The sequence below is a fragment of the Erythrolamprus reginae genome, chromosome 8 (assembly GCF_031021105.1).
Source record: "Erythrolamprus reginae isolate rEryReg1 chromosome 8, rEryReg1.hap1, whole genome shotgun sequence".
Lineage (NCBI taxonomy): Eukaryota > Metazoa > Chordata > Lepidosauria > Squamata > Dipsadidae > Erythrolamprus > Erythrolamprus reginae.
In genome coordinates, this window is record NC_091957.1 from 10,538,902 (window position 1) to 10,560,096 (window position 21,195).

General features: G+C 44.9%; 1 protein-coding gene across 1 annotated transcript; it reads right to left on the reverse strand.

The window, feature by feature from the left end:
• Nucleotides 1-1,852: 1,852 nt before the first annotated feature.
• URM1 (ubiquitin related modifier 1) lies at nucleotides 1,853-20,571 on the reverse strand. The gene is made up of 5 exons (XM_070758838.1): nucleotides 20,473-20,571; nucleotides 14,187-14,257; nucleotides 5,053-5,134; nucleotides 3,512-3,560; nucleotides 1,853-2,522 (listed from the first exon to the last, which is right to left on the reverse strand). Exons 1-5 carry the CDS (start codon nucleotides 20,553-20,555, stop codon nucleotides 2,454-2,456), a joined length of 354 nt encoding a protein of 117 aa, XP_070614939.1. The 5' UTR covers nucleotides 20,556-20,571; the 3' UTR covers nucleotides 1,853-2,453.
• Between the last annotated feature and the right edge of the window lie 624 nt (nucleotides 20,572-21,195).

Here is a 21,195-nt window from a genome sequence, read left to right on the forward strand (position 1 = left end):
AATGGCCAAACCCTTGGGCTGCTATTTATAGCAGCCTCACTAATTACCACAGCCCCACCCAACCACGGGTGGCCTCATTTTCTTTTATAATAATCTCTCAGTTGTTGTTGCCTATTCATCGCTCTCCGCATGCGTGGCTGTATCATTAACTCTTGTTCTGAATCCAAGGAGGAGCTAGATAATTGATCTCATTCTGAGCTGTCTGCCCCACTCTCCTCCTCCCTGTCACTCATGTCTTCTTGGTCAGAGGAGCCTTCATCAGCAGATTCCACCGGGGGCAAAACAGGCCTGCAGCATGTGGATGTCTCCCCCACATCCACAGTCCTTGGGGCAGGAGCTGGGCCAGAGCTAACCACAACAACCTTAAACCCTTTTTTGGGGGGAAATTCAGAGGATTTGATGGCTGAGCTCTCCCTCAAATGGGCAAGCCACACAAGCCCGCCATTTTGCTTCTAGGCAGATCAATGGCCCAACTTCACTTGAGGAAACCTATTAAAAACAAGAATTATCTGCAGATAACCCAGAAGCTGTGGGGAGGGTAGCCATTTTATCTGTTGCTACAGAATAGCGTTTAGACTTATATACCGCTTATATACAGCCCTCTCTAAGCGGTTTAAAGAATCAGCCTCTTGCCCCCAACAATCTGGGTCCTCATTTGACCCACCAAGGAAGGATGGAAGGCTGAGTCAACCTTGAGACGGTGAGGATCAAACTGCTGGCAGTGGGCAGAATTAGCCTACAATCCTGCATTCTAACCACTGTGCCACCACAGCTCTTAGATAAATATAGGATGGATGGATGATAGACAGCCATGACAGACAGATAGAGATGATAGAGTTAAATAAATACATAGATAGCCATAGCGCTTACGTAAATACAGCTTCTTAGTGGTTTTCCAGCCCTCTCTAAGCGGTTTATAGAATCAGTCTCTTGCCCCCAACAGTCTGGGTCCTCATTTGACCCACCTCGGAAGGATGGAAGGCTGAGTCAACCTTGAGTCATTGGTGACATCTGAACTGTTGAACTACAGCTAGCAATTAGCTGAAGGAGCCTGCAGTGCTGCGCTCTAACCACTGCACCACCTTGGCTCATGATCACAGTATACAAGCCAATAAACATGTGATTACTTCAAAGGAAAGGTCCAAGAATCAGAACTTCCTGTCGTGGGATATTTGTACGGTTGCAGGAATTGGGTATGGTCAGTCCAGAGAAAAATAAGGTTCAGGGATGACATGGTAGAAACATAGAAATATAGAAGACTGACGGCAGAAAAAGACCTCATGGTCCATCTAGTCTGCCCTTATACTATTTCCTGTATTTTATCTTACAATGGATATATGTTTATCCCAGGCATGTTTAAATTCAGTTACTGTGGATTTACCAACCACGTCTGCTGGAAGTTTGTTCCAAGGATCTACTACTCTTTCAGTCAAATATTTTCTCATGTTGCCTTTGATCATTCCCCCAACTAACTTCAGATTGTGTCCCCTTGTTCTTGTGTTCACTTTCCTATTAAAAACACTTCCCTCCTGAACCTTATTTAACCCTTTAACATATTTAAATGTTTCGATCATGTCCCCCCTTTTCCTTCTGTCCTCCAGACTCTACAGATTGAGTTCATTAAGTCTTTCCTGATACGTTTTATGCTTAAGACCTTCCACCATTCTTGTAGCCCATCTTTGGACCCGTTCAATTTTGATAGCAGTTTTCTAATATTTGAGGGGCTTTTACAAAGAAGATGGAGGTCAACCTATTCTCCAAAGCACCAGAAGGCAAGACAGGAAGCAATGGATGGAAAGTATTCAGGGCATCCTTTGGCACCCCCGATGAAAGGACGCACAAACCGCAGTCAGCAGGGGAAATATTAGCAAAGGAAGCTCTGCACAATATTTATTTAAAGTATAGGTTCAAGGCAGGCAAACAAGGGAATCGAAATGAGAATAACAAGAGCTGGAAGTCTTCTAGTCCAATCCCCTGTGCAAACAGGAGATCCTAGACTGGTCCAGATTTTTGGCAAACGCATCACACACGCCCTAAATTCAAAAGCAAGCATTGGTAGGTGGGGCTGCACAGGTTGCTTTTCAGCTCAGCTACCGAAATGCTGTGGCTGGAGGTTCTGCGGGCCAAACGGAGGCAAGCCAAGGGTCCTATGGGGACTGGTTGTTCACTTGATAATAAACAGGCACTGCAAATAACAAGGGGGCTCAGCTGCAGCCCCACGGTCTCCTCATCATATCTCAGAGTCAACAACCGCTCGGGGGGCTGGTTCGACCCACAGCCCAAGGGAAAATGTTCCAGAGTTACGTTCTTCCCATCCAAAGCTGGGATTCAGCCTGCAGGTCCAGACTTCTCCCAAAAGGGTTCGGTTTTCTTACGAAGTTGGCTCAGCCAACTAAAGGCTGTTTAGTTTTTCTCCTTGCTGTTTTGGGGACCCGCCTCCTTTGGCGGGAGGTCTAACCCCCGTGTAAGGTGGAGATGAAAACCACATGATCTTGGTCTTGCAGTTGGTAGTCCAGGTTGCCCTGGAAGGAAGGAAAGAAGGAAGGAAGGAAGCAAAGAAGAGTCAATGAAGGAGGTGAAAGCTGGAAGGCGAGATGAAATATGTCATCAGTTTGGCATCCTTGCGCTGCCACAAGCGATCCAAGTCCAGCCACCATTGAATTCTGCTTATTTATTTACAGTGGTGCCTCTACTTATGAACTTAATTTGTTCCGTGACTAGGTTCTTAAGTAGGAAAGTTTGTAAGAAGAAGCAATTTTTCCCATAGGAATCGATGTAAAAGCAAATAATGTGTGCGATTGGGGAAACCATAGAGAGGGTGGAGGCCCTGTTTTCTCCCAGGAGATTCCTCAAGAGGCCCCACGGAGGCTTCTCCATGCCTTTTCCAGCCCTGTTTCCTCCCAGGAGATTCCTCAAGAGGCCCCACAGAGGCTTCTCCCTGCCTTTTCTGGCCCTGTTTCCTCCCAGGAGATTCCTAGAGAGGCCTCACAGAGACTTCTCCCTGCCTTTTCTAGTTAGTTTCGGAGGTTCGGGTTTGTAAGTGGAAAATGGTTCTTGAGAAGAGGCAAAAAAATCTTGAACACCCGGTTCTTATCCAGAAAAGTTCACAAGTAGAGGCGTTCTTAGTTAGAGGCACCACTGTATTTGCAAAATTTACTGGCCACGCATCTTACCCAGGGTAACTCTTTCTGCTGACCCTTATCCAGTGCTGACCGATGCTTAAACAATAAATCGTTCTGAACTTCCACTCAACCTGTGGTCCTGATCCTTTGTGCCTGACCATCAAGGGACGCTTTGGAAGTCTGTTTTCTTCCTCCACCATCCAGGGGGAAATACCCCAAACTGTCCCAAGGACTGGGGCACCCCAGTGGGCATCAAATAAGACAGGGGTGTTTCATTTCAGCATCCAGAAAAGGAAAAAGGCTTCCCCATACCCCACAAATCCCTTTGTCCTCCCTTCTGGCCACTGCAGAAAATAAGACAACCTCCGCATAACCAAAACGAGACATACCATCAGCTCCCAATCTGCATCGTTAATAAGCACCAGGATTCCTGGGCGCCTAAAGGGAAAAGAGAATCTGTTAAGAGTACAGGTTTTGGGTCTAAGAAACACGGATAGCACAGTTGCGCCGTGTTCCACCGCTGATTTATTGCCACTCTCAATTAAAAAAAATTCCTCCCAAGGTCCAGCCAAGATCTATTTCTATCCACACGCGGATTAAATTCGGGTTTTAGAATTCTTGTCGTTCTGCCAGGCCTTGGAAATGTTGCCGCGTGCCGGAACTGTGACCCTTCCTGCTTTTAATCGTCTTGGAGGAAGAACAGCCCTTACAATTTTCACAGCTTCCTCGCAGCGTTCACTCTGCCCTCTATAACCAGCGACATCCATCAAGGAGGTCCATCACAACGGCGGGCGTGCTGCAAATTGAGTCCAGCCTATTTAGCTTCTTAGGGGCTGTGCCGGCCGCTTGCAAAATAAATCCCTTTGCAACAACTGAAGTTTGCATCCAAGCAATTTTTTTCCCCTCCCCTGGCGGGTGTTCAGATTCGCCCACCTTAAAAAGTTTTTTGGGGCGGTCTCGTTTTCGAGGTCTCTTGCTTGAAGGCTGAGTTGCAAGACTAAGCAACCCCAGTTAGCTAGTGGCTGATAGAGAGATACCCTTCCTAAAAAAAAAATTCCCCTCCAAGGCAGCCACGTCACCGGCGGCTTGGTAACAATCCTGTTCATGCCTGTAATTTAAATTTGCCCTGCGGACTGAGCACGGGGGAGGCAGGGGGAGCTGATGCGGTGGTGAAAAAAAGCGAGATCCCACAGAAATCCCGCAATCTGGCTGGAATCCCCCCCCCCCCCCAAAAAAAAAAAAGAATCTATCTTCAGCTTCCTAGCAGTTGTATTTCCCAGGGTTTGGAGGGGAGGGAAAGAAATGGCATCCCATGCTGCCCCCCCCCCTTCCCTCCCACCGAATCGGGATGAGGATGAAGAATGCTAACCATCCTGGTCTCGCTGCAGAGAGGAAATTTAGGAAGGGTTGGGAGGGAGGGCTTGAAAAGGATTTCCACCAAGGCTGCGTGACGCGACCCCCTCTATGTCTTCCAGGATGCTGATGGCAGGAGGCGGGTGGGAAGACGTCAACTACGGGGAGAGTGGGGTAGGGACAGCATGGCGTAGAGGATTAGGAAGACAGGCCCAGCCCAGGGAGAGATAATTGTTTCCTTTCTCCGCTTAGGACTCAACACAGAGGGCTAAGCCTCTGCGATCGGAGGGCGCTTGGCTGCAGAAAACCACCGCTGCAAAAGAACTCCATTGCACAGCAGACGCAGAATCGAGGCAGGCCCCCCCCCCCCCAATGCTACAACAGGCCCTGGCCGTGTGTGTGTGTGTGTTAGGTTTTTTGAAAGGGGGGAGTAAATTTAGCCACTTAAGCTTCCTTGCTAGTTGGACCTTGCGAGAGAATTTCCTAGAAGGCCAGTTTGCAAACCGATAAAAGCTGCAACTCTCTCTCTCTCTCTCCCCTAGTGTGTGTGTGTGTGTGTGTGTGTGTGTGTACTCACACTGAGCCTCCTTGCACAAATAATTCAGGCCTCTCTTTCAGCAAGTTCTCTTTGATCCATGTCAGCAAATGTCGGAGGTTCCCTAAAAAATAAATAAATTAATAAATTAATAATAATAATAATAATAACAATAACAACAACAACAACAACAACAACAACAATAATAATAATAATAATAATAATGTGTTTTGAGCCGCCACGAGTCTCCGGAGAGGAGCGGCATACAAGTCTAATGAATTATTATTAGTAGTAGTAGTAGTAGTAGCAGTCATAATAATAATAATAATAATAATAATAATAATAATAAACACGTTTTTTAAAGAAAAAACTCCCCCCCCCCCCCGTTCCTTAATTCAGCAAAACCTTTCCTTTCTCTTCCCCCGCAGGGAGAGGTGTGGGTCGATATTCCCCTGCCCCTCTCCCTGTTTTGTTTTTAGTATCAATTTAAGGGACAAAAGGCCCGAAAACAATTTCCTTTTGAGGGGAAGATGATGATAACATCAGCTCATTTCTTCCTGGAGAGATGAGAAGTGGGGGCTTGGGATGGGAGGTGCAAAGGAAATTTAATTGGTTAAAAGAATCTTTTTTTCTTTTTTTTTTAAAGGAAGGCAGGCTGGTTAATACTTCCACGTCCCCAGTGGTTTTTTCTGCCCTTCTGTCTCTCAGCAGGGCTTGGTGGCTTAAAAAGTTGTCCAGATGGATTTTTCCCTGTGTCTCTTAAGGACACTGCATCAACCCTTGAATAAAGTAGGTGTTAATACAAACACCCCGTTAAAACAACAAAACATTTAGCCACATGTAATTCAGCCCACTCCATCTTCAAAATTATCTTGAACTCCTACCACCAAATACACACATACACACCCCAACACCCCCATCGGACAGAGCCATAATATACTGTATTTTTTGGAGTATAAGATGCACCTTAGTTTTTGGGGAGGAAAATAGGGAAATGAATCTGCTTACCAGGTACTGTATTCATCTAGTCTGGTCAGCTTCAGCACATTATTTTATCCCCTAGTTAAGGGCTTTATTTTTTTAAAACTCTGAGAGAGTAACAGTGAAAGAGCTCTCCACGAGACTCTGAAGACCCATTTATGTCGCCAGGCATGGGGGAATTAAAGTACCCCTTTTGACTAGTAAGACTTGGGTATGGTTCTGATTGTATAGTATTGATTGCTTTTTAATAATAGTGGGTTTTAATTATAGTTTTTATTGTTAGATTTGTACTGTATTGTTATTGTCGTGAGCCACCCCGAGTCTTTGGAGAGGGGCGGAATACAAATGTAATAAATTATTATTATCATTATCATTATTATTATTATTATTATTATTATTATTATTATTATTATCTGCCTGAATCTCACCTTGTCCATAAGGCGCTGGGCACAGGGAGAAGGAGGAGGAGGAAGGAGATGTACCAAGCCAGTCAACCAGCAGTCAACCAGGCATGGGGGAATTAATGTACACCTTTTGACTAGTAAGACTTGGGTATGGTTATGATTGTGCAGTATTGATTGCTTTTTAATGATAGTGGGTTTTAATTATAGTTTTTTATTGTTAGATTTGTACTGTGTTGTTATTGTTGTGAGCCGCCCCGAGTCTTCGGAGAGGGGGGGAATACAAATGTAATAAATTATCATTATTATTATTATTATTATTATTATTATTATTATTATTATTATTATTAGAAACATAGAAACATAGAAGACTGACGGCAGAAAAAGACCTCCTGGTCGATCTAGTCTGCCCTTATACTATTTCCTGTATTTTATCTTACAATGGATATATGTTTATCCCAGGCATGTTTAAATTCGGTTACTGTGGATTTACCAACCACGTCTGCTGGAAGTTTGTTCCAAGGATCTACTACTCTTTCAGTAAAATAATATTTTCTCATGTTGCCTTTGATCTTTCCCCCAACTAACTTCAGATTGGGTCCCCTTGTTCTTGTGTTCACTTTCCTATTAAAAACACTTCTAGTAATTATAGTTTTTTATTGTTAGATTTGTACTGTATTGCTATTGTCGTGAGCCGCCCCGAGTCTTCGGAGAGGGGCGGCATACAAATATAATAAATTATTATTATTATTATTATTATTATTATTATTATTATTATTATTATTATTATCTGCCTGAATCTCGCCTTGTCCATAAGGCGCTGGGCACAGGGAGAAGGAGGAGGAGGAGGAAGAGGAGGAAGGAGATATACCAAGCCAGTCAACCAGGCATGGGGGTATCAACGCTTCCATCAAGCCTTGAACGGGCTGCTCAGACACTTCACTGGCGGTGGGGTGGGGGGCAGCCAGAGCTATCCCCTGAGGCCTTTCACCCCGTCCCCCCCCCAAAAGAGGAGGGGATCATTTATCACAGTGACCACAGCCAAGCTTCAATTTGCTGAGGTCACTACCTCAGACCAATTGTCGTCCCTGTCGCCATGACAAAGCGATTTCCACCCATCCACCCCACCCCCCCAAATCCCTCCCTGAACGCTGAAACGCACCTCTCTGGATTGATAGATGACTTATTCTTTCACAGTTTAAAAAACAATAATGGGGGGAGGAGGGAGGAGGAGGAGGGAGGAGGAGGAGGAGGGGCCCGCTGGGTCTGGGAGAAGCAAGGTTGAATGAAGTGGAGGGCAGAAAGAGAGGGAAGGAAGGTCATAAGCTGAAATGAGGGAAGCCTCAGGATGGGCTTTTCTCATTTGTATCTCCTCCTGCTCGGAAAACTTTACATACATCATGCAGGCCGGGGGGGGGGGGGGAGGTCATAGGTGGTAGGAAGGACCAGCCCTAAGCGGTGTTGGACAATGGGTCAGTCGGCATATCGATTTAACAAAGGGAACTTCGTTAAAAGTCAGATTTGTTTCAACTCCCTGCATCGGGGCTACCAGATCTCTCTGCTTCAATACAATGACATCCAAGAGAGGAGGCGGAGAAGGAAAGGAGGAGGAGGAGGAGGAAGCAAAAAGAGGAAAGAAGGAGCAGAAACAGGAGGAGGAGGAAAGGAGAGGAAGGAGAAGGAGAAAGAGGAAAAGGAAGAGGAAAGAAGGAGAAGAAGGAGAAAGAGGTGGAGGAAAGGAGAAGAAAAGAGAAGGAGGAGGAAGCAAGGAAAAAGAGGAAAGAAGGAGCAGAAAGAGGAAGAGGAAAGGAGAGGAAAGAGAAGAAGGAGGAAGAGGAGGAAGAAGGAGAAGAAAGAGGGAGGAAAAAGAGGAGGAGGGGAAACAAGAAAAAAAGGAAGAGGAAGGAGATAGAGGGGGAAAGAAGGAGAAGAGGAGGAGAAAGAAAAAATAGAAGGATGAAGGAAGGAGAAAGAGGAGGAAGGAAAAAGAGGAGGAGGAAACAAGGAGAAGGAGGAAGAAGAAAGAGGAGGAGGAGGAAACAAGAAGAAGAAAGAGGGGGAGGAGGAGGAAACAAGGAGAAGTGAAGAAGGAGGAAGGAAGGAAAAAGAGGAGGAAAGAAGAAGAAAGAGGGGGAGGGAAGGAGGAGAAAGAGGAGGAGGAGAAGAAGAGGGAGAAAAGGAGAAGAGTCCAGGAGGCCATTTCACCTCAAGAGGCCACCTTCCCTGAGTATCCATCAAAAGGGACGAAGGAGAGCAAGGGAGCCCTCCCGCCAGTCTCAGCTGCAGCCTGGTCTGGATTCAAATTCTCCCCAGGGAATCAAGTGAAATTTTGCTCCCTCGTCAAGCCAGCCAGCCAGCCAAGTTGGGCATCTGTTACGTTCGTCAAAGATATGCAACCTATGGTAATTAGACGCAGCCCTCTGACACAGGGGCTCTTTCGCTTCTCTCTCCCCTCCTCCCCTCCTGTGCTGACTCTCCCCACATTAGAAGCCTCAAGGGGGTCTCCAGAGCGGAGCCATGACAATTATAACGTGGTAGCGCCACCAAATTCAAGTTGGGGAAAATTGCTCCGCCATCCATGGAGATCTGGGAACCGAGGTTGACGCTGTGAGCTTGACGGCTGCTCCTCTCAACTTCTGACGGACAATAGGAATAAATGAATCTAGGGATAGAGAAGACATCCTGGTGTATTTAAGCCAACCCCCTCCCCACCTTTCAATCATTGGAAAGGAAAAATCCAACCAGCTTAAGAGACATCCGTGCAAAAGAACTAAGGAGTGTGGGGTCCCTGGTGCACTCTGAGCTTGGGTGCTTTCCTGCAGATGTTTCATACTAGCACTGATGATGTAATGAAACATCGGCAGGAAAGCACCCAAGCTCAGAGATGACCAAGCATCCCACAGTCCTCCTCTTCCTCTCTGCAAATCTCACTCTCTTCTAGCACTGATATTACCTACCTACCTGTCCATATCATCCACCCACCCATCCATCCACCCATCCACCTACCAGTTTTCTTTCTATTTCTCTGTCTGTCTATACCATCCACCTACCAGTTCCCTTTCTATCTATATATCTGTCTGTCTATATCATCCACCCATCCACCTACCAGTTTTCTTTCTATTTCTCTGTCTGTCTATATCATCCCTCCATCCACCTACCAATTTCCTTTCTATCTATATATCTGTCTGTCTATATCATCCCTCCATCCCCCTACCAATTTCCTTTCTATCTATATATCTGTCTATATCATCCATCCCTCCCTCCATCCATCCATCCACCTACCAATTTATCTATCTATCTATCTATCTATCTATCTATCTATCTATCTATCTATCTATCTATCTATCTATCTATCTTCTATCCATCCATCCATCCATCCATCTTATCCTCTTGGCCTTGTCTTTAAAGAGAGTCCTTTTCCCTAAAGAGGGATTAATGCAGAAACATCTATCCTGCTTCAGAGATCTAGCAGTGATTAGCCCCTTGAAATAAGATTTCGGGTGATTAATCTAAGAGAGCAGTTGGGTCAGTTCCAAACCCAATATATCCTAGATTAAAGTCTCTCTTGATTTTTATCGAGTGGAGCTTGGGGGGGGGTGAGCCGTTTGGGAGAAGCCCCTCAAAAAACCAATTCCATCTCATCCCAGCTTTCCAAGAGGGTCAAATTTAAACTCTGACCATCCCAGAAGTTTCTAATCTTCCCCCCTCTCTCTCACCCCTCCCCTCTGCCCTGATCTCCCAGAAAAGACAAACAGAGAGCTTTTAAGGCAAACAGCTCCATTCTCAAACTATTACCCGCACCCTCCATTTTTTAAAAAAATCAAGACAATGTCACCCAGCTTCTCAGCAGTCCTCTGAAAGGGGAGAGAAAGGCAAAGGAGAGGATTGGCAAAGGAGGAAGGGGTGGGGGTGGGGGGGGGAGATTTACAAATGAAAGGAAATCAAGAATGGGGCAGTTTGTGGGATAAAGTTGGAGGGATAAAGCACCCAGGGCTTTTACAGATGTGGGGTGGGAGGAAGACGGGCCCATTGTTTAATTAAGCAGAAAGTAGCTCTTTTCAAAACCAATTTTGCACAGGACACACCAAACTCCCCCCCCCCCCTTCTGCAAACACAGCCCCCCTCTGGCCCCAGGAGGAGAAAGGAACAGCTGGCAGTGTGAACTGTGCAAAGCAAAGACTGCGCAGTTTAAAGGTCTGCGGACCCACCTCCCTCCCTCCCACGCTGTCACCTTTTCCCTAGGTGGGGGGAAGCAACCCCCCCCCCAAAAGGGATACACATTGGGGAGGGGGTATTTTAATGGTTGGTTCGAAAGGAAGTTGGGGGACTTATAAAGGTAATACATTAAATTAAATTAAATACTGTATACTCAAAACCTGCTAAAAAAAATAAAGGGAACGCTCAAATAACGCATGAATGAAATAGTCTCATTGAATATTTCATTTGCACAACTATTCCATTTGCACAACAGCATGTGAAATTGATTGTCAATCAGTATTGCATCCTAAGTGAACAGTTTGATTTCACAGATGTTGGATTTACTTGGAGTTATATTGTGTTGTTTAAGTGTTCTCTTTATTCAGAAGAGAAGGATTTAGGGGTAGTGATTTCTGACAGTCTCAAAATGGGTGAGCAGTGTGGTCGGGCAGTAGGAAAAGCAAGTAGGATGCTTGGCTGCATAGCTAGAGGTATAACAAGCAGGAAGAGGGCGATTGTGATCCCCTTATATAGAGCGCTGGTGAGACCATATTTGGAATAGTGTGTTCAGTTCTGGAGACCTCACCTACAAAAAGATATTGACAAAATTGAACGGGTCCAAAGATGGGCTACAAGAATGGTGGAAGGTCTTAAGCATAAAACGTATCAGGAAAGACTTAATGAACTCAATCTGTATAGTCTGGAGGACAGAAGGAAAAGGGGGGACATGATCGAAACATTTAAATATGTTAAAGGGTTAAATAAGGTTCAGGAGGGAAGTGTTTTTAATAGGAAAGTGAACACAAGAACAAGGGGACACAATCTGAAGTTAGTTGGGGGAAAGATCAAAAGCAACGTGAGGAAATATTATTTCACTGAAAGAGTAGTAGATCCTTGGAACAAACTTCCAGCAGATGTGGTTGGTAAATCCACAGTAACTGAATTTAAACATGCCTGGGATAAACATATATCCATCCTAAGATAAAACACAGGAAATAATATAAGGGCAGACTAGATGGACCATGAGGTCTTTTTCTGCCATCAGTCTTCTATGTTTCTATGTTTATATATTGTGTTGTTTAAGCGTTCCCTTTATTTTGAGCAGTGTAATTCCTTCTTTCTGCCTTGTGTTCTCCAGGACCCGGGCTGTGAATCTGTTCCTTTTTTTGGAGGGGAGAATCCCTTAATAGGAACTTCCCAAGTTTTCATTTCTTTTCTCTTTTTTTCCCCTCCACTGCCCTTCCCCTCCTCTCTTTTCCTGGGCTCCGCTCCCCTCTCTATGGGGGATACCCCATCCTGAGCTGCCTCTTTCATTCGATACACCTCTGCTGCTGGGCAACTCTGGCAGGCCCCAAACTCAGGAAAACCTGGCTGGAAAAGGCCTGGATTATTTTTTTAAAAAAAGGGGGGGGGGAAACAAACACTAGATAAAAACCAGGATTGCAAAGGGCCACGTGGTCTCTTTCTCCGCCAACTACAGGATACACGTACAGTACTTTATTTCTGCAAACCATGGTTTGCAACTCAACAGAGCAGAAAATCCCCCTTGCATTTTAACGGAAGGGGACCGCCTTCTGCCACACGAATCCCGTCGACCGGTTAGGTCCCACAGAGTTGGCCTTCTCCGGGTCCCGTCGACTAAACAATGTCGTTTGGCGGGACCCGGGAGAAGAGCCTTCTCTGTGGCGGCCCCGACCCTCTGGAACCAGCTCCCCCCAGATATCAGAGTTGCCCCCACCCTCCTTGCCTTTCGCAAGCTCCTTAAAACCCACCTCTGTCGTCAGGCATGGGGGAATTGAAATTTTTTCCCCTTCCCCCTAGGCTTATAGAATTTATATGTGGTATGATTGGTTCTTTAAATTGGGGTTTTTTAGATTATTTTTAATATTAGATTTGTTTACATTGTCTTTTTTATTGTTGTTAGCCGTCCCGAGTCTTCGGAGAGGGGCGGCATACAAATCCAATAGATAGATAGATAGATAGATAGATAGATAGATAGATAGATAGATAGATAGATAGATAGATAGATAGATAGATAGATAAAATAAATTTACTGATTTATATATAAGCACACAAACAAATAAATAAATAAAACAGGGAGGAGTTGTTGAGTAATTGGGCCATCACCATCTTTGTGGATCTCCTTCCTGGCTCATTTGTGGTGAATCCAGAAATTTCATCATCCATCCCACAGAAGATAATTGGACAAGGAGAAAATTAGGATTCAGGGACTATCCCTTCGCTGTTTGATGTTCTCATGCTTGGAAGATGAAACTATGTAGGGTACTGATAGATAGATAGATAGATAGATAGACAGACAGACAGACAGACAGACAGACAGACAGACAGACAGACAGACAGACAGACAGACAGATATTATTTATTATTATTTATTAGATTTGTATGCCGCCCCTCTCCGCAGACTTGTGAGGAATTGCCATTACGAACCTTCTCCTCCTACGATGGTGTCTGTTTGGTCTCTAAAGTTGGCTTTCATGCTGCTTTTCCAACAATTTGGCATATGCTTGGTCTTTAAAGTTGGCATTTGTCTGCTTTTCCAAGAATTTGGCAGCTGCGCAAGAAGTCATGGGCCTTCCTAGACAGGCCCATCTTTTTCCAACACTCTGCGTACTGCACTGGTTTCCAATTGGTTTCTGGATGCAATTCAAAGTGTTGGTAATGACCTATAAAATCTTACATTGCATCGGGCCAGATTACCTACGGGACCGCCTTCTGCTGCATGAAACCCAGCGACCGGTCAGGTCCCACAAAGTCGGCCTTATCCACATCCCGTCAACTAGACAATGCCGCTTGGCGGGACCGAGGGGAAGAGCCTTCTCTGTGGGGGCCCCAGCCCTCTGGAATCATCTCCCCTCGGAGATTCGTACTGCCCCCCCCCTCCATGCCTTCTGCAAGAGTCTTAAGACTCATCTATGCTGCCAGGCTTGGGGCAATTAGACCCTAGCCCCCAGGCCGATGAATGTTACGTATGATTGTTGTTTGTGTGGGTATGATTGTTTTTTAAAATAATACTGGATTTTATAGACCGGTACATTTAGTTTTAAAATTAATCGAATTTAGACGATTATATTGTATTGTTCTTCTTTTTTATGTGTTGTAAAGACTTAGAGGGATGGCATATAAATGCAATTAAATAAATAAATAGAAACACAGAAACAAAGAAGATTGACGGCAGAAAAAAGACCTCCTGGTCCATCTAATCTGCCCTTATACTATTTTCTGTATTTTATTTTAGGATGGATGGATGGTTTATCCTAGGCATGCTTAAATTCAGTTATTGTGGATGTACCAACCACGTCTGCTGGAAGTTTGTTCCAAGCATCTACTACTCTTTCAGTAAAATAATATTTTGTCACGTTACTTCTAATCTTTCCCCCAAATAACCACTGACTGCGACCCCTTAAATAAGTAAGTAAATAAGTAAGTAAGTAAGTAAGTAAGTAAGTAAGTAAGTAAGTAAGTAAGTAAATAAATAAATAAATAAATAAATTTGGTGTGCGTGAAGCCTGCTGAGAGAGAGAGGTTGCTATTTAATCAAATAAGTATCTGACTTGTTATTAATCATTCAATACTCACAAGGTTCAGACTGTTGGGGCAAATTCACCTGATGCTTTCTTACCCCGTCAAACAGGAGTTCTGCACCACCTCTGAAATTCAATTGGTGGGGGTGAGGAGAGAGAAACATAATTGTATAAGGCTGGTTTGGGAAGCTTTAAAATTTTAAAGCTAAAAGTACAGTAGGGGGGGGGGGAAAGCAATTGCATATAGAGTCTGGAAAGTGGAAAGGAGAAATTCACTAAGGCTCAGAACCTATTGCTCTTTTCCTCTGTATGGCTCGGACTCAAAAAAAACCCCAGGACTGAACGTGCATTTTTTAAAATCTCATTTTCTCCATTCTGCGTTAAAATACTTGGGAAAATACTTGGGAAAAAGCCTCAAGCCTGGCTCAGCCTCAGATTTTGGGCTCAGCCGTGTCAAAAAATATCCCACTTCACGTAGACAAGGATAATGGCCGGGTCTAAAGTTATTGTCAGTCCTCTTTCAAACGTATTCCTTTAGCCAGGATTAACAAAAATCAGGCATCGCCCAAACCACAAAACTGTTACAAAGTAAGTTTCAAAGATGTCATTTCCTTTTCCTTTCCCTGCTTTAGTACGGGGTTGGTTATTCTTTACAACCCAAGCTTTTAGCTTCAATGTTTGCAAGAGACCCAGCTAAGGAATTTTAAATAAATAAGGAGAAAAAAATGGAATACAGTGGTACCTTTACACAAGAACGCCTCTACTTAAGAACTTTTCTAGATAAGTACCAGGAGTTCAAGATTTCTTTGCCTCTTCTTAAGAACTATTTTCCACTTACAAACCCGAGCCTCTAAAATTGTAACTGGAAAAGGCAGGGAGAAGCCTCCGTGGGGCCTCTCTAGGAACCTCCTGGGAGGAAACAGGGCCGGAAAAGGCAGGGAGAAGCCTCCATGGGGCCTCTCTAGGAATCTCCTGGGAGGAAACAGGGCCGGAAAAGGCAGGGAGAAGCCTCCATGGGGCCTCGCTAGGAATCTCCTGGGAGGAAACAGGCCCGGAAAAGGTGGGGAGAAGCCTCTGTGGGGCCTCTCTAGGAACCTCCTGGGAGGAAACAGGGCCGGAAAAGGCAGGGAGAAGCCTCCATGGGGCCTCTCTAGGAACCTCCTGGGAGGAAACAGGGCCGGAAAAGGCAGGGAGAAGCCTCCATGGGGCCTCTCTAGGAATCTCCTGGGAGGAAACAGGGCCGGAAAAGGCAGGGAGAAGCCTCCATGGGGCCTCTCTAGGAATCTCCTGGGAGGAAACAGGCCCGGAAAAGGTGGGGAGAAGCCTCTGTGGGGCCTTTCTAGGAATCTTCTGGCAGCAAACAGGGCCTCCACCCTCCCTGTGGTTTCCCCAATCACACACATTATTTGCTTTTACATTGATTCCTATGGGAAAAATTGCTTCTTCTTACAAACTTTTCTACTTAAGAACCTGGTCACGGAACGAATTAAGTTCGTAAGTAGAGGTACCCAAGCCCGGAAAAATTTCCCAGGAAATTTGAGAGCGGCACAAAGGCCCGGCCAGTTTCCTGCCATTCCTCCTGGGTTTCTCCCTCTGGCGCAGTGTATAAGAGGGAGCCTCACGCCGGGTATATGGGACGCACATGCTCCTCCTCGCCACCTCAGAGTCCCTCTTTTTTTTTTAAAGCCCTAAAGTTTTGGATTTTTTTGCTTCCCCTCACGCCTTCTTCCTTTGGAAGCGACTGTCCTCCTCCTCTTCTTCCTCCTCCTCCTCCTCCCACCCAAATTCCAAGCTTTTATTTCTTTCCTAATGGGTTTGCATGCATTATTTGCTTTTACATTGATTCCTATGGGAAAAATGGCTTCTACTTACAAACTTTTCTACTTAAGAACCTGGTCACGGAACGAATTAAGTTTGTAAGTAGAGGTACCACTGTATTCTCAGTGTCTTTAAATCCAGGGATGTGGAGGAAGAGTTTTGGCTGTGCTTTTTTTCTGGAGAACACAGCACTTCTTTTGTACGGCTATGATTTCTGGGTAGTTGCTCTCCTCAAAGAAAGCTGTTGGTCCTGTCCAATTTTCCTCCCTCCCTCTCCCCTCTTCCCAAATTCTAATCTGAAAACTGAAAATAGCAATTATTAAATGCTGGACGGACCCAGAGATTCATGCCAGACGTGCAGCTTGAGCAAGTGGCTGGAGAGAGGCCTTTTTTCTTTTTCTATTTCTGCTCGCTCGCCCTGAAAACAAGCTGACACTTTGTGCGTTCCCACATAAAGTGAGATGGCTGATAAGGTCCTTTCTGTAACGTGCTAGCGGGGAGAACCTCAGCTGCGACACTCACGCATAGAGAGGCCATTTAGGCTTTTCCAGGAAAGGAAGGGAGCGGGCACGAATGACTACACACAGGCCATTCTGGGGAGTTAAGAAGAGTATCAGTGTCTCTACACGGGGAAGATGCAGGTGGGTTTGTCTCAAAAGGATCCCCTCTTCTCTGGTCTTTCCTACCATCCTATGAGACTTATGGCCTAAGGCAGTGATGGCAAACTTTTTTTCCCTGGGGTGCAAAAAGAGCGTGTGTGTGCACTATCGCTCATACGCGAGTGCCCACACCCACAATTCATTGTCCAGGGAGGGCATAAACAGCTCCCCTCACACTGCGGTGCCCTTTCCCACAGCTTGTTTCCCAACTTCTGGTGGGCCCAGTAGGCTCGTGTTTTGCCCTCCCCAGACTCCAAAGGCTTCCCTGGAGCCAGGGGAGGGTAAAAATGCCCCCCCCCCGAGGCTCTATGGAAGTCCAAAATGCCCTCCCAGAGCCTTTGTGCGAGCCAAAAACCAGCTGGCCGGCACACACATGCCCGTTGGAGCTGAGCTAGGAGAATGGCTCGCGTGCCAGCAGATATGGCTCCGCCTGTCACCTGTGGCACCCTTGCCATAGGTTTGCCATCACTGGCCTAAGGCATCGAAGAGCAAACTGGCGCGGATCCGTGGGATGCCCAGCAACCGGTCCACTCCAGCCCCATTTGTTGGATACAGGCAGCATGAAAAACCTTGCCCCCCCCTTTGGTTCACAGAAAAAAAACTTTGGCCCATTGAATAGTTCCCTGGTGCCCAAAAGGTTGGAGGGAGGGAGCATAGATCTAGAGTGCATAAGCCTGAGCTTAATATGAGAGGAACATAGAAATGTTGGATTTCAATTCACACCAGACCTAGCTTGGCCCATGGGCAGGGATGATGGGACATGCAGTTCCACTGACTTGCTTTTACAAAAGGAGAATCTGATTACCAGTAACCCTATTTTATGACAACAGATCAAATTAATGCTGAGAAAGTTACATTCTTATCCAAAATTGCTTTAAAGAAAAACATTTCACATTTATAAATGTGAAAAGTAGTCTGTGTGTATATACACTGCTCAAAAATATAAAGGGAACACTTAAACAACATAATATAACTCCAAGTAAATCAAACTTCTATGAAATCAAACTGTCCACTTAGGAAGCAACAATTGACAATAAGTATCACATGTTGTCAGCACATTCAACTTTGTACAGAACATTCAATATTCAATGAGCATATTTCATTCATTCAGATCTAGGATGTGCTCTTTCAGTGTTCCCTTTATTTGGGGGGGCAGTGTGTGTGTGTGTGTGTGTGTGTGTGTGTGTGTGTGTGTGTGACATGTTTTTGATGAATTTTAAAATAAAGGGAGACTAGGATAGATCTATTTCGGCCTTGTTCTGGCCTCATCAGCTAGCCATACCCTCACTGGCACTGGGACTTGCAGCCTTTGCCTTATATATATGTTTTATGTCAAATACTAGTCCCCCCTCCTTTTCACTTATCAGCAAAAATATGTTTCACACACACACACACACGTTTCAAACACGCATAGTAATACTGTAGTTTTAATATTGGCATGGCCCATATTTAATGAATTCTGTACAGTAGACGCAACAGAAGCAGTACTGCCCAACGAGGCCATATAGAAAGAGAATTAAGAGAATTAGAAAGAGAAGAGTAATAGTACCAAAGGGCTAATCCTGATATATACTGCCCTGTTTTATAAGAGATCATTCTCTATTCTGTGATAGTCAACAGAGGGTCTGAAGGTCTAAATCTTTTAAATTATGCATTCTTCTTCAAATGCATATTACACTTCTCATCGCTGTGCATATGTTTCAAATGAATAAAATACGTATTGAATTTTTGTGCGTTTTGATGACTGCTGCAAATTGCTGTTATTCTGAGAAAGCACTGCATCTCAGAAAAACTCCTAGTCAAAAATGTTCAATTCAATTCATGCAGTTTAACATAGTGCCTCTTTCTCTATTTAATATGAAGGAATTCCACCTTTCCCATCCGTCTTCACAATGGGAACACTGGCGGCTGAATAATAGTAGCAATTATTAAAGCTTAGGAGTTTTTTTAAAGGTATATTTATATACTTCAGAGAAAGAAACTTTCAGTGTGGGTTAAGTACATATTATTGGTAATATATACCAATGTTTCCCAACCTTGGCAACTTGAAGATATCTGGACTTCAACTCCCAGAATTCCCCAGCCAGCATTTGCTGGCTGGGGAATTCTGGGAGTTGAAGTCAAAATATCTTCAAGTTGCCAAGGTTGGGAAACACTGATATATACTATGATGTTGCAATTTCTATTATTATATGAAAACTTTTGAACCACATATAAAGGAACCAATTCAGAGAATAATGAGAGTCACGTTCATATTTTTTCTATGGCTTCTTCAAATGTCCTACTACTCATTTAAAGAACTCTGAATTCTGGAGGCATGGACTAACTTTCAACACAGAAAGCAAAGAAATATATAAGATGGTCCATATTTCTTAACAGTTTACCAGATTCTCCAAGACGCTCAACTGTAACCCCAAATTCTTATCACATATTCCACTGTAGCCCAAAATTCCTATCTTATTATACCTTCCCAATAAAGATCTTAGAAAAATCTGACTTTCATGTCTGAACCCACAAACATGAAAGTATATGGATCTGTTAACCTTGTCCTTGCTTTTTTTTTAAATGGCATTTTATACATTATACAAAGCCTCTTTCTAGGCTCTTGTTAGGTGCAGATTTAAATCTGAATGCAAATTAACCTCTCTTAGTCATTCTCCATTCCCCACTCCTCTTTATAAAGTTTTATAGCTGGAGGCATCTCTCTAACACCAGAGAGTGAAAACTATGAAACGGCTTGCAACAGGAGGGCAGTGGATGTTTTATTTTTGTTTGGGTTTTTGTTTCACTTGGGTGAGACCAGGCAGAATAACCTTCATTAAGATGATGTTGGATAACCATTTGTCTGAAATAGTGTAGGGTTTCCTGCTTAAGCAGGGGGTTGGACTAGAAGATCTCCAAGGTCCCTTCCATCTCTGTTTATTTATTTATTTATTTATTATTTATTATTGTTGTTGCTGCTGTTATTAATATCACAACTCCCCCATTCCCCCATATCTTATCCCCCCACCAAATGTCACCAGAAAGTCAACTCACCACTATGGAAAGGAAAGGAAAAAAATGAAGGAATGGAAGAAGAAAGGAGAAGGAAGGAAAGAAGGAAGGAAGGAAGGAGGGAGTTGGAATGAGAGGAAGGGAGGAGTGGGAGAGGGAAAGGAGAAAAGATAAGAGAAAAAATGAAGGGAGAGAGTGAGGGGAAAGGAAAGGAAGAAGAAAAGGAGAGGGAGGGAAGGGAGGGAGGGAGGAAGTCACTCCCAGACAAACAGGACCCCTTTCTGATATTCTCCAGAGCGTGAAGGGAGGACCCCTGAAAGAGGCTTTAAATATGGGGATTGATCCAGGACCCCTCAGGAATATATTATTTATTAATTCCATTTCTACCTTGTCCTAACCGGTGACTCTATAATTATTATTGTTGTTGTTGTTATATTGTTATAACTTTATCATTGGCGGGGGTGCCACCCTCAATGAAATACGTTAGCCAGGCTACCACCAGCCTTGCCAAGGCCTGTTGAATGCTGGCTTGGCCTGGCTGAGAAGGATGGGATTTGTAGTCCAAAGCAGTCAAGAATTTTTTTGCCTTGAAGAAGCCTCATGGGAAGGGGTGAAAGGGGGGTTGTTTTATTTCAGGGGTCCTCTCCACACACCCCACCCATGCCCACTTTCTTGGGTAATAAGAGGCGCTCAGCTACACCCCCACCCTAACCTCACCCCCGCCCCTTTCCCAAACCCGCCCTCGCCCTCCAAGCCCCCCCCGCTGGCCAAGCCCCCCCCCCCCCCATTCTCAATCCCACGAGTGACTCCCCCCCAAAATGCCCCCTCCCCCCCATTTGGTTTTCTCTCCAAGTGCGCGGTTTCCCTCACCCAAACTCCAGCTGGACAGACAAGGGCGCCGCCATCTTGTCTGAGGGAGCCACGCTGCCCACACCGGAAGCGCCTCTCCGCATCCGGGTTAGGCGCGCGGGTTGCCCGGCAACGCGGACGAGGACGCGTGGAGTTGGGGGGGGGGTAGAAAATCATAGAGAGGCCAAGGCGGCGCTCGATCTCTTTGATCGGCTATTTTCTCTCCCCATTCTCCGCCCTTGGAGAAGTGCTGGATTGCAGCTCCCATGATGCTGGGCAGGCTGTGGGTGGATGATGGGGATTGTAGTCCAGCGCTTCGGGAAGGGAGAGGGGTTTAAGGTGGCAAATGGTGCCCCCCCCCCAATGTTGCAAGAGTTTAATGTGAAAAAGAACAATTCATAACAACTCTGATGGTGTTATACTGGACATCAAATACACATTTATTTGATAAAATGAAAAATACAGGACAGACCTTGATGCATGTGGGTGAAACTGATCTGATTGAGTTTCGGTAGAGCCACGGCTGGTGGCACATTCTCACTAAAAACCCAAGAAACGAAAAAAAGGAGGGAAGGAAAAGAAAAGGAAAGCGAGGGAGGAGTTGGGAATGAGAGGAAGGAAGGAGGATGAGGAAAAGAGAAAAGGAAAACGAGGGAGGGAAGGGAAAAGAAAGGAAGGGAAAAAAGAAGGAAAGGAAGAAGAAAGAAGAGGGAGGGAAGGAAAGAAGGAGGGAGGGAGTTGGGA